The 16028-nt window shown below is 29.2% G+C and overlaps 2 protein-coding genes across 6 annotated transcripts; both read right to left on the bottom strand.

The window, feature by feature from the left end:
- Positions 1–3838: 3838 nt before the first annotated feature.
- Positions 3839–8142, bottom strand: LOC107888621 (binding partner of ACD11 1). 5 transcript variants are annotated; one of them, XM_041077455.1, is made up of 6 exons: positions 7990–8049; positions 7664–7808; positions 6855–6979; positions 5288–5363; positions 4706–4819; positions 3839–4565 (listed from the first exon to the last, which is right to left on the bottom strand). In XM_041077455.1, exons 2-6 carry the CDS (start codon positions 7664–7666, stop codon positions 4107–4109), a joined length of 777 nt encoding a protein of 258 aa, XP_040933389.1. In that variant the 5' UTR covers positions 7667–7808; positions 7990–8049; the 3' UTR covers positions 3839–4106. The 5 variants fall into 5 exon arrangements, with proteins under 5 accessions (XP_040933389.1, XP_016668278.1, XP_016668279.1 ...); XM_016812789.2 differs by lacking the exon at positions 7664–7808 and having other exon boundaries at positions 7990–8142; XM_016812790.2 differs by lacking the exon at positions 7990–8049 and having other exon boundaries at positions 7346–7987.
- A 4863-nt stretch (positions 8143–13005) lies between these two features.
- On the bottom strand, positions 13006–14449 carry LOC107888622 (transcription factor PRE5). Its single transcript, XM_016812792.2, has 2 exons — positions 13889–14449; positions 13006–13364 (listed from the first exon to the last, which is right to left on the bottom strand). The coding sequence occupies exons 1-2, from the start codon at positions 14012–14014 to the stop codon at positions 13212–13214; spliced, it is 279 nt and encodes a 92-aa protein (XP_016668281.1). The 5' UTR covers positions 14015–14449; the 3' UTR covers positions 13006–13211.
- Positions 14450–16028: the final 1579 nt, after the last annotated feature.

The raw sequence follows: 16028 nt of genomic DNA, 5'->3' as shown, positions 1-16028 counted from the left end.
AAGGCTGGTTTTACTTATTATGTTTCTTTCCATAAAAGAAACTTGTAGGACTTTCCAAATAAGTGGAGGATTATACTTTTGAGAAATGCAATTATAGCTATTTTTTTCTCTTTCATCTATATTTTCCCATGTTTTCCCTCACTTTCTATTTAAGTATAGTTCTTTTCTATACAAACTTTTTTCTTATTATTTTAATAAATATTGTAAAGGTATATAGATATATGTAACATAACATGTGTTATTGTTTGATTATTTCAATTATGTTAGTTTCTAACGTATAAAACACTTAATTCATAATACTTTTAACTATTTAGTCTCATAATTACAATATCAACTTTGTAAAAATTAACCCAATTTTAAATTGACTAAACGTTTTTGGCTTCACCCTCGCTTGTATCCAATCGTATATTTTCAAAGGTGACCCATAGGCCAGGCGGATAACGATGTGAGACGGTTCAAAAGAGTTAGAAATTAGCTCAATGCCATTAATAAAAGACATTAGTGGTAAATGACACTAAAAAATAATACAATTAAGACCAAGCCAAAACAACTTTTTAGTCTTTTAGTTTCTTTTTTTTCTACACTTCCTCATCTCCCCCATTTCATGATCAAATCATTGTTTCAGATTCACGGGGGGCCTTCAGCCATAAAATTACATCAAGCTAAGCACCATTTTGCCCCATCTAATCAATCATGTTCAAGTCTTCTTGCTGTTTACATATAGAAGATAATTAGATTTACACCCTCATTTTATAAATAGGAGTTCAGCCAATAAAAATATTATAGAGATTCTTATATTATAAGTCATATTACATGTTAATCTTTATACTCATAAAAAATAAATTAATTAGTCCTTATATGTTAGATCAAATAGCAAATTAATCATTCTGTTAAAATTTCTATTCATTTTACTATTAAAAATTAATCTTTGTACATCAGTAATGTATAAGGTACACGTGATTATTCCGTCAGCCACTTCAAATTTTGAACGTACAAAATGATGATTCTTTTAATAGAAATGACCAATTTACTTTTTATCTAATGTACAAGCTGGATTAATTTACTCATGTTAAATAGAGATATAAAATACAATTTAACTTTTAATATTATAACTTTTATAATACTTTTACCGAATTCAATTTAATTGATTCATAATTCTCGATTTAAGAACCTTAGAAACCAATCTTTATGAAAGGACATTATATTGAAAAGGGAATGGATTTTATTTGTCTTGTTGCAACATAAAATGTAGTGGAAACAAAAAAGAAAAGGGTTTGGAATTGTATAGTTGTTTGAGAAGTTTATATAATCATTTAGTTGTTGTGGCCAATTGCATACTTTGAAAATGAAATATTAATTTGGACACATTTTATAACTCTGAAAGCTATTTGACATAATTTGTTTAAATTCTATCATCATTTTTACCATAAAATGATTACTCCTTTTTGTATGTGTGGGATTTGGGTTTTCAGCATTGAGAAACTTAAGGCCAAAGTTAATCCATAATTGAGACATGGAACTTGATAATAGCTCATCAGTGCCCATCCAAGAGTGTTTCATTGCATATAGGAAAAGAGATGTGATTTTGAGTATGTTTATTTTAGTTGTGAGTTATCTTAAATTCGAGTCATTGATTAAATCCTTAATAATTATTTTTTTATTTATTTTTTATTAAGTTGAATTTTATGAAATTGTGTTTTTTTGTTCGTTTTAGATAGATTTTTTTTGAAATAATTATTTTAAAAATTATAAAAAAGATTTTCTTTTCATAACAGCAATTTATTTTATAATAATGTAATATTTTATATAAATTTAATAATAAATCATATCTAATTAAAATTTAATTTGAAATTACGTATAGTAGAGTGGATAATGACACGTTGGGGTTGGAATAGATAAATAAAGTTAAGCATGATTTTTAAAAATGCTCATATTTATATTATTAAAATATTCATATTTTATACTATAAAATATTTATTATGAAATATTTATAAATTATAAATATATTATTGAAATATTAATATAAAAATTTTCAATAAAATATTAAGAATATAAATTAAAAAATAAAAATATTACTAATATTAAAATTTATTATTGAAATAAAATTATAATATTTAATAATTTATTAAAATAATAAATAATATTAATAATTAATTATATTGTTAAATATAAATAATTAAATAGTATGTTTAATAATATTTAAAATTAATAATATTTTATATCAATATTTTAATATTTTTAAATATTAAAATTAAAATTTATTATTAAAATAATAATATAGGTTTGTTTGAAGGTAAGTTTTATATAACATAAAAGAGTAAATCAATCTTTCCATTCATCTATAAATTATTTTTCGATTATCAAATTAATTTTCAAGAAATAAACATAAGAAAATATAAAAAACATTTTCGATGAAACATACATACCTTTAACTTAGATTTGGATTCAAGTTATTCCTAGTTCATTTTCCAATATAGTTCAAATTTACTTCAGTAATTTAAAGTTTATATTTTTTACCAACCTGAATTCTATATAATTGGTTTTTTGGTCGTGTTTGTTTTATTGAAAATAGTTCTCGGAAAATAATTTCTAAATAATGGATTGATTTTTTTTTTGGAAAAGCTGATATATTCTTTTTTTGTGTTTGGATGATTTTAAGTAAAACAATTTTTATTATTTGACAAAATTGTCTGAAATAATTTCTAAAAGTTATTTTTAGTGAAACAAACAAACACAACATAAATATATTTATTACAAAATATTGTAGTAGCATTTTCTTTTGGCAATTGAAATTTATTTTATATTAATTAATATCTTATATAAAATTAATAATAAAAAATGCATAATTAAATTTTAATTTAAACTATATATATTATATACATGAGAGTGGATAGTAAAACATTAGGGTTGAATTTAAATAAACAAAGTTAAGCATAATTTTAAAAAATACTCATATTTAATAAAAAATTAAAATTAAAATTAAATATTAACATTTAATAAAAAATCAAACTTGAATTTCAAAATTTAATCTAATAAAAGTGACGTCAAAAAAATTTAATATAAAATTAAAATTGAATAATAAATTTACCTTTAGTTTTGAAGTATCAATAAAACTAAGATATAGTGACAGATTTTAATTTTTACCCAAATTTCTATATTGATTAACCTATTTTCGATATTATTTAATTTAAACTCAAATTTTTCAAAAAGGATATTTTGGATTATATATACCAGTATACTTTGAAACTGTGTAAATTTACTACTTATTTTTAATTGATTGAATATTATTATTAAACTTTGAATTAATTTTGAGCAGTAATTTTGATTTTTTTAAAAATAAAATTTACAATCAAGATTGATGTTCAATGATTTCAATACAAAATTAAAAAAAAAAAACCTTCCAAGTATTTTATTTGAATAATATACCATAACAGATGTTAAAACTTAAGAAATTAATATAGATTATTTATTTTATGAAAGATTAGAAAACTTTTAAAAAAATTACCAAAAATGTTAAGTTCAGTTTTATTTCTAAAATAAATATTCTTTTCTATATATTTTCCATAATTTTACCATATTTAATTATTAATAAAAGATATTTAAAAATATTATTATTTTGTTTCAAATTAAAGTTGGGAGAAAAATATTTAGTAGCAAAATTCAATCATTTTTTTATACAAAAATATTGTGTAATAGTAAATTTGAGTTTTCAACTCAACTATGAAATTCATACTTGTAAAAGGAGCCCTTTCTGCATTCAAACACTAGCATGAACTTAGAAGGCAACAAAAAGGGATCCCAGAACACGCATTCGGCGTCAGATCATCTCATGTTCATATCGTCTTTCCAAATTCCGTTACGTTTATATCGCATGTTACCTTTTGATCGGGCAAGCGTGAATTTCTTCAGCAAACCCCATCTCATTAAATGAACAAACAATCAATAAAAGTGACCAATAAATCTCACATTTACACCCATCTAACTAAACTTTCTAGTTATTGTCAATGTAAGGCAGCGTATACTAGACCGGTATGTAACAAATACGAGTATTTTATCATTTCTACGCACGGGAAAAGACCAGCAAAAAGGGTTTTCTGTGCACTTAACTAGGTGTGTGTTTGTTTGTTTCCATGTTTACCCAGATCAGCGGCCGCTTCAGCTGCACGGTTCAACAAGCCCGAAACCCAAAGTGCTCCCTTGGCAAAATAGCTGCTATTGACTACGGCGTTGGTAGCTGCTACAGCGGTTCTCCCTGTAAAACTTGCAGCTGTTACCACTGCAGTCCCGGTAACTGTTGCAACTGCTTTGGTGATATCCGAAACATGATACTTCTCGTCCACTGATTTTACAGTTTCCATGCTAGTGTTAATCTTATCAGTGAGGCCGATTCTATTGCTAAGCTCAGCAACTTTAGCTGCTGCAGTAGCCGAGACCCGATAGGACTCGTCTAAGTCTTTGGCCTTGATAAGAGCATCTTTGCCTAAAACATATCCCTTGGCTAGCATTGTTTTGACAACAGTCACCGCTTCTCCAGGACTAGAAACAAATGGGTGCATATGAGTAACCTGCGGAGATATAATCAGCGGTTTAAAATCACCCAAGTATTCAAATCTCTTGCCGAGAGTCTGATTGGTAACATGTGTTTAGAAGGGTATTGAAACCAAGCAATCGACTTGCTCTTCTTATTGAAGAAACCGATACATACCGATGAGCTAGTATCCTCTTCAGTCTTCCATGTAGAACTATCCCAAGGATATGAATCATCACCATACGAACCCCACTTTGATATGCATACGGACTGATCACCAATTGTAGCTCCCTGAAGAATCAAAGTTCAGGCAGTAATGAGAGATATAATAACTAAAAAATCGAGAAGCCAAGATGCATAACGTTCCGTTGCTAAAGATCGAGATTAAGAGTCTATCTTAACTTACTGTCTATCTCAATTTTCAACTTAAAAGTTTAAATTGACCAACGTTTTGTTTTCCGATCAAGGGACATCCCTATTACCAGTTTTCACCTTATAGGCTTAAGTCGCAAGAAGTGGAAGTGGCAGATCTTATACGACTGAGTGGCAGCCTTACATGGAAAGCAGTTTATTCAATTACGTAAACTGATATTCATAAATCATGCCATATTAATGCAAACAGGATGTTATGATCAAAACATTCTGAGCAATGCTAATGGTTAGAACCATCCAAGTAGCTAAAAGAACACGCGATTTCTTTTTCTTTTATAAATGGAATGAAAGTTAATTTCTCTCTGTAAGTACAAGTTAGAGCCTTACACTGAGTAAGACAGCAGTTTCGAGTGAATAGGCATCTTTAAATGTCACATAAGCCGTACATGCATATTCACCACATCTGTTTAAGAAAGCAGCTCTTGTCATAATACAGCATGAATTTCTTGGTAATGGAATCAACGAAATCACGCACAAGAGGTTCAAAAGAGTGATCAAGAAAAAGCTAATATTCCTCACTATACTAAGGTGTACCTACGAAATAAGGTTATGTAATAAAGTGAAGCAAGAGCATCTACTAAGGTACTAACAGCTATGTTCAGATTTGATCAACATCTCGATCATTGCAAAGACCAGTTAGCTCAAGAAATGTCACATGCAAGAAAAAAACACACTTGCTGTAAATTTGTACATGGTATGGAATACGATGGTAAAAGTAACATGGAGGCCCCTATACTAAGAGTCAAATTGCTTTTTTCCCCCTCTACTAAAAAAAAGAGCTAATTAGTCTTTATAAGTTAGATTAAAGAGTAAATTGGCCATTTTTGTTAAAAATTCCATCCATTTGTACTATTAAAAACTAGCGTGGCTAATGGAATAATCAGTGACATGTGGCATGCCATGTGTACATCATACTGATGTACTAGAACCAGTTTTTAACAATAGAAATAGATGGAATTTTTAACAGAATGATCAATTTGTTCTTTGATCTAACGTACAGGGACTAATTTGCCCAATTTTTTTAGTAGAGGGGGCAAAATGCAATTCAACTCCTAATACAAAAGCCTCTACGATACTTTTACCGGAATCAGATGCATGTATCTAAGCAGATGCTGTTAAAGAGACTTATGTCCGCATTTAATCAGATCGGAGATACCAAGTATCTCATAATAAAGCATTTCACACAAAAGAACTCTTGCTTCTGACTTTTCCTAAAATAAGTACAATAAGTAAAATTAAACAGCTTGATCATAAAAAAAAACATTGATTTTCCATAAACAAACAAGAAACAAGAAATCATTTCAGACAAAAGACTTCTTAGCTTTTGTCTTTTTCTTTTAGTCCTCAAAGAACCAGTAAATTTGTAAACACTCATTAGCTCAAGAAATATGTCACAAGCAAGGAAAAATAGAACTTGCAGTAAATTCGTACAGAATTAAGAATCATATTCGTATAACCGTGCAGATTCATTAATAAGATCAGAAATATCAAGTACCAAACAAGAAAGCATTTCAGACAAAAAGAGCCCTCGCTTTTGACATTTTTCCTAAAGGAGTTGAAAACAATAAGTAAAATTAAACAACTTGAACGTAAAATCTTCCTTGATTCAAGAAACTTGTCACCATAAAGGAACTTGCTGCTAAGTACATTTGTACGGATGAGAGAAATTCTGCTCAAAAACATTGATTTTCCACAAAAACCGAGATTGAGATTACCAATTATCTAACAAGAAATCATTTCAAGCAAAAGATTTTGTAGCTTTTGACTCTTTTCCCCCCTCGACAACAAATTTGCAAATGCACAACAAATATGAAAAAAATCATGAACATACACCATCATAGAGAGTGATTTTTGGGGTTTAGTCCAAAACCAGAAACAGAGAAGCAATATATACCTGATAATTTCAATATGCTCAATTGCACCACAGTATGCGAAAAAGTCACAAAGATCCTTCTCGGTAGCTCTTGGAGATAAGCTCGTAATTTCAGCCGTGTAACCTCCAGGGTACATTGTCTTAAACTGAGATAAAAATCAGCCAAAAAAGAACCTATTTAAAGGTATTTAAATAAAATTTTAGAAGCACACATAGAAGTAGCTTGATAATGCAGATATCATCATCGTTCATTCAATACTTTATAATTCCGAAACCACAGCAATCCCAAGGTACAAGGATACTTATGGATGATTTTGAGGTAAACAGTTCTCAGTGGTCCTAACAGCCAAGCTCTCTCATCGATAGATCGTTTCCTTGGTATAAAATGAAAACCAAAAATTCATGGGTTCTTCTAAAATCAAATGAAAAATACTAATATGGTTGCTGATTTTCTAGCATTGATTAGCCTTATTTCAACATTAACATAATTAAAGATGCCAAAGCTATTTTACCAAACTCAGTAATCCCAAGCAAGATGCCTTAATCGACTCCAAGATCTGCTTGAATACACCCCAATAAATCTTAGTTCAAGTCAAAAGTAATAAAGGGGATGAGTTTTAGGGACAGCCATAGCCCATATAATCCTACAAAGTGAAAACTTTAAATTGGCTTTCATTGTAAACAATGTAAACTTTAAGCAAGATTATCGAACTTTTGGCTAAAGTTCAAAAAAGGGTTCAACCTACAATAAAGAATGCTGATAAATACCTAACTATAAAAAAAAAATCCATTTTCAAGCTTCCTTTACGCTTGATGAAAGAAAAAAATACCATGGGTTATCAACAATGGGGGCAATTAATGAGTGATAGAACCAACTTTGTCCACCAAATATCAATTAAAGGTCAGCTTGACACTAATTATTTGGCAAGCATGTATTCATTGAGATTCTTGAAAGAAGTTAAACTTAGTGAAAACCTGAGAGAGTAAAAAAAAAGGAAAACTGAATTCATTAAAACCCTTAATGCATTCAAGAAAGTAAAGGAAAAACTGATCAAATAAGGCGAAAAAAAGAACTGGGTATCACTGAATTTGCTAGAAAAGAAGGAAAATTGAGAAAAGATTGAAGCTTTATAAAAATTATGATACATTTACATACCTGTCTTTTAGTTGTTGATGATGAAGAATCAGATGATTAAGAGCTTAAGCATGGGAAAGAAGGGGAAAGAGAGATAGAGACAACTAACCAACATAAACACTGGCACGCTGATCTTTCCAGATGGCTATAAAACCCCACTCTCACTAATGGAGCGTGCATTTCAACAAAGAAATTTTGTTTGCATATTTTAACTTTTACTAAAAAAAAAGAGTAAATTTATCTTTACACCTTATTTGTTAAAAACTTGTGACCGATAGAAAAATTAGATAGCTACACGTGGTGTAATTGCATCTTATTTTGACATATAATTATAAAAAATAATCAATTTATTTTTTAATTTAATGTATAAAAACTAATTTGTTTATTTTTAAAATAGAGATAACAAAATACAATCTAAATTTTAGTGTCAGACCTCGTGATACTAGTACAAGGATCTTTGTAATACTTTTACTATTTATATTTAATACACAATAATATACAAGTTAATACACATTCAGTAACTCAAATTTTAAAAAAAATTAAAATTGAAAATACATACATTTTCTATTTTTATATAAAATTTACATTAATTTTCAATGATGTGTTTATTTGATTTATTAATCATGCATAATTTATTGGAAAATAAATATTAACATAAAATTTTTGATGAGTATAATATTTTGTAAATGACTTTTTTTTTCCTTCTTTAGAGCAAAAGAAATTTATAGGAAATACGTGTTTGAATGAAATTTATAAATCTATATTTATATATTTATTATTATTATTATATATGACTTTAAGCTAATAACTATTTTATTTCTTTAAATGGCGCGTGAAATCATTTCCTTTATAAAGGAGCGTTAACGATCTCTACCGTAATTGGTTGAGTAAAATGACCATTTAAGCCACGTTGCCGGATTTCCGCTACTCCATTGGCCGGGAATCTAGTTTGGGCCCGTAACTGATGCCAGTACATCTCAAATGTCAAATTTAACCTAAAGCCCCTACATTTTTCTCTATTTCCCTTTCTTACCACTAACTTTTTTAGAATTTCCTTTTACATAAAAAATTCAGATAATCATATCTTTACCAATGGTAATATTTTAAGAATAGTATACGTTAGCTCTATTTTAAAATTAGGCATAACAAAAAATTTAGCTCTAAAATTTTTAATTTTTATCTATTTGGCCCATACATTTTTTTCCTTTATAGTCAATGGCAAAAATCATTGGTGAAAGAGCTTAATTAATGGATTTTTAATATCTAAGAGCTTAATTAGGTCCTTTTTTTTTGAGGAGCTTAACTAATTATAAAGCACAAATGCACTAAGAGGAGAGTTGAATTGGTGATTAAAAATTTGGGGAAAGATGGCAAATAAAAATTGACACAATGATTTAGAGCAGTTCGACTCCAATTGTCTACATCTACTAGCTTAACTTTTTACAATTAAAAATTTCCTAAGTTCACTAATTTCAAGCCTTTTAAGGATAATGCTTAACCTTTATAACACTATCTTTTAAGTAGATAAGATAAAGTCACTTTCTTTTTAAAGTTGTCTACCCAGAACTTCAAGTAATCTCTCACTAATTTGAGAAATGAAATTGAAACAAGGAATACCTCTTAAAGGTTGATATACAATTATTCAAGCTTACTCAAATAAATTAAAACATTTAAAATAATGAATGAGAATGAAACCTCAAGTGTGTACAAGGGTACGTAAGATGAGAATTACAAATAAAAGATTAGATTTTTACACAATGAACTTTGTAAACTTGTTTCTTGTCTGCTTCTTGATGTTCTTAAACTCTATTTGTACATTCTCAATGAAATCTAGTCGTTTGGAGCAGTTAGAGAAAAAATTGAGCCGTTGAAGACATTTACTCGAGCATTAAATGCAGCTATAAAGGCTTATGTTATGATATCATGACTTTAGGTATTGATGCCTTGCTTTAAACAATAAGATCGTTGGAGCTTTAGGTGTTAGACCTTTAGCCCATGACCTAGTACCATAATGTTGGGGTATGACACTTCCTCGTTTGGGGTTCAATACCCCTAAATACCCAAAAAATTTACTTGGTTTGCTAGATATTAGACCCAATAAGGAGGGACCCTATACATAGCCATGTGTATCAACACTTAGGCTAGGGGGTCCAATCCCCTAAAGTCAACAGCTTATTGACTTACAAAGTGCTATTAGGAGCTTTTAGTACTTGCAAATTTTTTTAAGTGTTTAGCCAAGTTTAAAAATCACTTGAAAATAACTTCTCAAAGGTTTAACATAAAGTTTTACAAAATTTGATGAAGGAAATATTTTATTATATCAAAACATTTGAAAATCACAATTAACATTATTGAAAAAAAAAAGAAATTTAAGGGCTTATGGACCCTTTAGCTGAAATTATACTATAATTATTATCTCTCTCATATTTAAGGGTTGGGGAGAGGTTATCAATTGTTTTGGGCATTGTGTAAAAAAATTGACATGTAGCAATGAAAGAAAAAAGACATTTGTGGAGGGAAAATTGCAACATAAATCCTTCCGCATTTTTATATATATGGTATTCTACAAGTTATATTTCCATAATAAGTCTTTCCAATTAGCTTATATTCAACAATTCAACATACATTTTTACATGATAAGTCATTGTAAAATTTTAAACTATTTTTAATTTTTTTAAGTTTATCTCTATTTTTACAAATTAAAAACACTATTAAAATTGAAATAAATATTTAAAATATAAATAATGTTATAATAAATTATTTAGTGGTCACAATATTTAAACCAAATTAACAACTTGGATCCACTAATTAATAATTAAAATAAAAATAGAAACTAAATATAAAAATAGAATTTCACACCATTTATTTTTATAATATTTATATTTTTAAAATAGGGTTAATAGTGTACTTTTTTAAATTCCACAAGTAGATATAAAAAAGAGCCATGTGTCTTATTTCTTTACAATATCTTATAGGACACTTGTCATCACTCTAACTTCATTTGTGGAGTCTAAAAACTCTATTGACAGTGTACCAAAAACTCTTTCTTAAAAATAATGTGTATTTAAATCAGTCTAATATCAATTATCATGTTGTTAAAATTAAAATTAAAATTAAAAATATATATTATTATTTTTTAATTTTGTAAACATATTAGTAATAAAACATTAAAAAGTTTATTAAAAATTTTAAAAATAATTAAATATAATTTAATTAATATATACAATCAAATACTCAACTAATATATAAAATTACCATATATTGTTTTATTATAAAAATGTTTTTTAAGATAAAAAACCATACATCAAATACTTAGTGTCATATATTATTAAAAAAATTATAGATTGTTAAAAAAATTTATCATATAGCAAAAAAAAAAAAGAAAAGAAAGAAAGAAAAGACAAAAAAATAAAAATAAAGAAAAAGGAAAATCTGATACCACAAATCAGATTGTTGTAAAAGCCCAAGGAAAGTACAAAAAGGCAAAATGATGAAAGGCCCAATGAACTAAACTTTAAGGGCTGACTTTTATTGCAATCATTTTCATTCCTTCGAAATTTGGCAATTTTGCTTAGAAAGCTTTTTTCTTTCTCTTTTACACATACTTTATTTTCATACCATTGTATTGACTTCAAATATAAGATACTATGGTTATGAGAATTCAAAATTAAGCCAAACACTTGTCATGTTATGTACCTAACTTTTCGTCTCATCAATATGAACATGGATTTGTTCTTATGCACTTCTAAGTATAAAATTTGAGTACAAATAGTGAATCATAAGATATCATCTGACAATTTGATTTTTTTTATGTGTAAATATCATGTAACCTCAAGTGTGTAAAAGTAAGATAAAGAATTACAAATGAAAAGTTGAATTTTTGTATAATAAATTTCGTAAACTTTCTTTTTGTCTATTTCTTGATGTTTTTGAACTCTATTGATACTTTCTTAATAATTTTTAGTTATTTGAAGTCGTTTGAAGGAAAATAAAGTCATTGAAGACGTTTACTTAGATATTAAATGCAGTTTCAAAGACTTATGTTTCAATACTATGACCTTAAGTATCGATATCTTACTTTAAAAAATTATGATTGTTGAAACCTTAGGTACTTGACCCTAGGGCCATGTTCTAATCCCTTAATGTTGGGGTTCGATATTTCCTCATTTGGGGTTTGATACCGCTAAATACCAAAAAAAAAAAAGAAGAAAAAATTACTGTACTTGATCTAGACCTGACTTTATTTAAAAAAGAAATTTTATTTTATGGCTTCTTGACTTGTTGCTTTTGCTGTTTTTGGCCCTAAATTACATGCGGATTTATATAAACTCACCATTTTGTTTTCTTTTTCATGTAGTTTAACTTTACTGCAGAATTTGCTCAAGTTAAAACATCAAATAATAAAACAATGTTTAAGTTGACATATGGTATCGTCGATACATCGATCCATCTTTGTCCTTTTCAATTCAAATCATGTTTAATTGTTTACCAAAAGATGAACAGGTTTCTGAAAACTATAGTACCCCATGTTCCCAGTGACTAAACTTTGGATGGGGTTATTGTGAGAGGGGTCTCATTTACAATTCAATATTGCCTGTGACACTTGTGATTCAAGAGTGTACAACAATGATATCGTAAAATTTGATTGTCATATTTAAAATTTAATCGTTTTATACAATTATATTCATATAACTTCTTTATCCGAAACTATAATTTTCTTTATACGAAATAAAAAATAAAAATCTTAGTAATAGGTAGGCCATATATAGAAAAAAAGAAAAACTTAATTAAGTCTTCCATCAAATCACTCACTAATGATGATTTTGGAGCTTCCTTATTGCAAATTATAACACAATTGATCCCAACTTACCGACATAAACCTTTAGAATCGACACAATAACATATTCTTTTTTAATTTCAAATCACATTCATTTCATGTGAATTAGTATTTCTTAGAATTTTAAATACCTCAATTGCTCAAAAGAAAAAAAAAAGATTACATAAGCATAAAAAGAGAAGTTAATCGAGCTTGTCCTATGCCAAGAAAAAGTAATAGTATATTGCCATTAAAATTAAAGGCTTTGCTAGTGTAAAGTCCTTTTATTATACAAATTAGGTAATTAGATTGCAAACCCTTCCACATGGAGGAAGCATCTTAAACTATATATAAATACAAATATATAATATCATATATATATATAAACCTAGTAATAATAAAAAACATTGGTTTATAATAAATATTATTACATAATTAAACTCCTAATAATAGCAGCCTCGGCACTATCAGCATCAATGGTGGCCAACAACTGTGAGAGCCGTTCACTTAGGTCGTCCACCTCCCTATGCAAGCTTCTAATGTAATTGCAAGTCTCTTGTAAGACCTTGGATGCTGATACCTGCACCAGCAGGGGGATTTACAATGCCCCAACATTAAGTCACTTTCTTTTCTGACATTTCTGCTTTCCACATTATTATTATTATTTCCATATAACATCATAATCGAAAAATAAATAAATCGTAAAGTCCGACCCTTGGTCGACAAAATAGACTATTATGTGCTTCGTAATGTGATGTTGTGATCGCTATTTTATGATATACATGATATCCGGGGTCAAAGCATGCACTGTTTTAAGTCAATGAGGAGCTGAAACCCAAGAAAATATGTTTCCTTGATGTCCGGGGTCAAGTTTTCAAACTGTATTTTCGAGGACTATTACTTTTTTTTTAACTGAAATATACTATTCCCATGTGCCACATGCAACCAGGGAAAATTAAATATATAGGTACGTTATAGTTTTCCATATAAAAATAAATCATCTAATTCATTGAAAATGTATAAAATTATAAAATAATAACTCAACTCTCTTGTAAAAATAAAGATGAATTAAAAGAAGAAACATGAATTCCATGAAATGTTTACCTTATCAGATCGCCTATCCCGAATCTCAGGCAGAAGCTGTCGTAACTTTGAGACAAGTTCAATGATTTGATCATCTGAAATCCTCGAAACACCTGCTGCTGACTGTCTCGACCTTCTGCTAGACATCTTGTGGGGGATTTAAAGTAATAATAACACCCTAATGACCAAAAACCAAGAATTATTTTAAAATATTCAGTAAGTTCCAAAATAGTACCCCCAAAATATGGAAATGCAGAAGGAAAAATAAATATATATGGTGTAGAAAAATGGTTATGGTTTGGAAAAGGCAAGAAGAAGAAGAAGAAGAAGAAGAAGAAGAAGAAAGAAAGAAAGAGTAGAGAGTAGTGTTAGATATAAGATATGAAGAATTGGAGAAAGTGATAAGAGAGATATAAAGAGGTAAGAAGGACCACAACCATGGGGGATGCGAGTGTGTGTATGTGAGAGAAGAGAGAGAAAAGAGAGAGTACAATAACAAAGATAGTGATGTTGGACGTGAAGAAGACAAGGGCATTGGAGAAAGCATGGTTGGACTTAAAAAGGGTTTGGTCTTTTGAATAAAAAAAAAAACTCAAGGAGTAATCGTTTGGGGTTCTTGTTTATATGTATAGATGTATTTTTGATGCTATAATTTTACGTATTGTATCCTAATTTGTCTTATTTTAATGGATTTCTTTGTATTGTATGATTGTAGTATTGGTGGTTAAAAAATTATGGAATGGAGAGAAAACGTGAGGGAGAAAGAGAAGGGGCAATAAAAGTTCATGTTCCCAACTTGGGGATTGATGGCAAGTGGGCTTTAAGAAATATGTTTGTTTTTGAGCTGACATTGTGGGCCTTCATGTGCATGTCTTAATACGCAATGCCATGTGATCATCACCTTCTCCAACTACATCCTTCTTTTGAAGTATTCCACAACCCCCAAATCTCCCTTTTCACACTCTTTCCTTTCTATTTTTTCCTATTTCCTTTAGCACATTTAATTAATTAAATAAACCAAACTTGTTTTGTTGTCTTCTTTTTCCTCCTTCAACTTCTTCAATAACTATTATGTTTCATGAATAGATTTAAATTGCAGATACAGATATTTTCTATCATATTGTGATTAAAATGTTTGTTATACCCCTATACCTTTTGGACACGTGGCACCACGAGAAGCTTCCTGAAAAATGCCCATGGATAACTCTCTTTCTCTTGCATCTCCCAATTAGTTCCTCATTTGAAGATCACTCGAGCAATTACTTGTCTTTAATTAGTTGACTGGTTACTAAGTGACCAGCCATTGACTTTTAGCGAAAACACACTTACCACCAATAGGAGACCATCATGGACCATTGAGGTGTAATAGTCTCGTACTACCTCAGCCAAAGGAATGTCAGAGTAGTACGACACTTGAGGACAATCAACTTGCCACCTAGCTGACCACATGTGTGGGCCACCACCCATATTATCAATGAGTTGGCACCATCAGGCATGAGACCAGGCACATGACCTTCCCCTATAAATACCTAAAAGAACGATGAGGAAGGGATCCTTTAACCATCTTTGCAACCCTAAGTACTTACCCTTTGGAATTAGTCTCCTTTGCCTTCGCAACCTCCTTATTCCTCTTCTACTTCTCTCCTTTTTTGGCTCTTCGCCTACCTAGGTGAACTGGTATCCATGTCACCCCCACCCTCTCCTCATTATCTCCTTCTTTGTTGTACAATTGTATCGATAATTTGTGTGGGGAATGCGGACCAGACCATGACTTCCTCTCAGATTGATGCTTTCCTCAACTTGGCTAATCTAGTGAATCCCACCAACCCTACTAACTTAGCAAATCCATCCAACCCTGTCAACCTAGAAAACCTTACCAATCCTAGGCTCACTTCAAACCAAACAGGAACCCAACCACTTGTACCAAACTCTCTGATAGGCTGTCGAGACCTACAAAAATAAAACTTGAAAAATAAGATTAGTATAAAACAAAAAGTAGGATCGTGTCCATGGAGATCGATGATAATTTTATTTCTTAAGTAAAAATAAGAAAAGTAAATAAAAAGGGGGTTTATAAAATAAAAAAACTAAATTCGAATTAAAAATTAAAATGGAGAAGACAATAATTGAAAGTTTTTTTTAGGAAAATAATGGTAAAAAG

Source organism: Gossypium hirsutum, chromosome A09 (assembly GCF_007990345.1).
Source record: "Gossypium hirsutum isolate 1008001.06 chromosome A09, Gossypium_hirsutum_v2.1, whole genome shotgun sequence".
NCBI lineage: Eukaryota > Viridiplantae > Streptophyta > Magnoliopsida > Malvales > Malvaceae > Gossypium > Gossypium hirsutum.
The sequence above is the reverse complement of the archived record's forward strand: the minus strand, read 5'-3'. Positions and strand labels throughout refer to the sequence as shown.

Bases quoted from the DNA above. Each gene is read 5' to 3' on its own strand.
- LOC107888621 (XM_041077455.1), bottom strand. The intron at 5,364-6,854 runs GTATATATTGCT...TTTCTTAAACAG, and splicing joins GAGCATATTGAAATTATCAG to ATGTGGTGAATATGCATGTA. The intron at 4,820-5,287 runs GTAAGGCTCTAA...TTGATTCTTCAG, and splicing joins AAACTGCTGTCTTACTCAGT to GGAGCTACAATTGGTGATCA.
- LOC107888622 (XM_016812792.2), bottom strand. From the start codon at position 14,014: ATGTCTAGCAGAAGGTCGAGACAGTCAGCAGCAGGTGTTTCGAGGATT. The intron at 13,365-13,888 runs GTAAACATTTCA...CTGCTGGTGCAG, and splicing joins GGGATAGGCGATCTGATAAG to GTATCAGCATCCAAGGTCTT.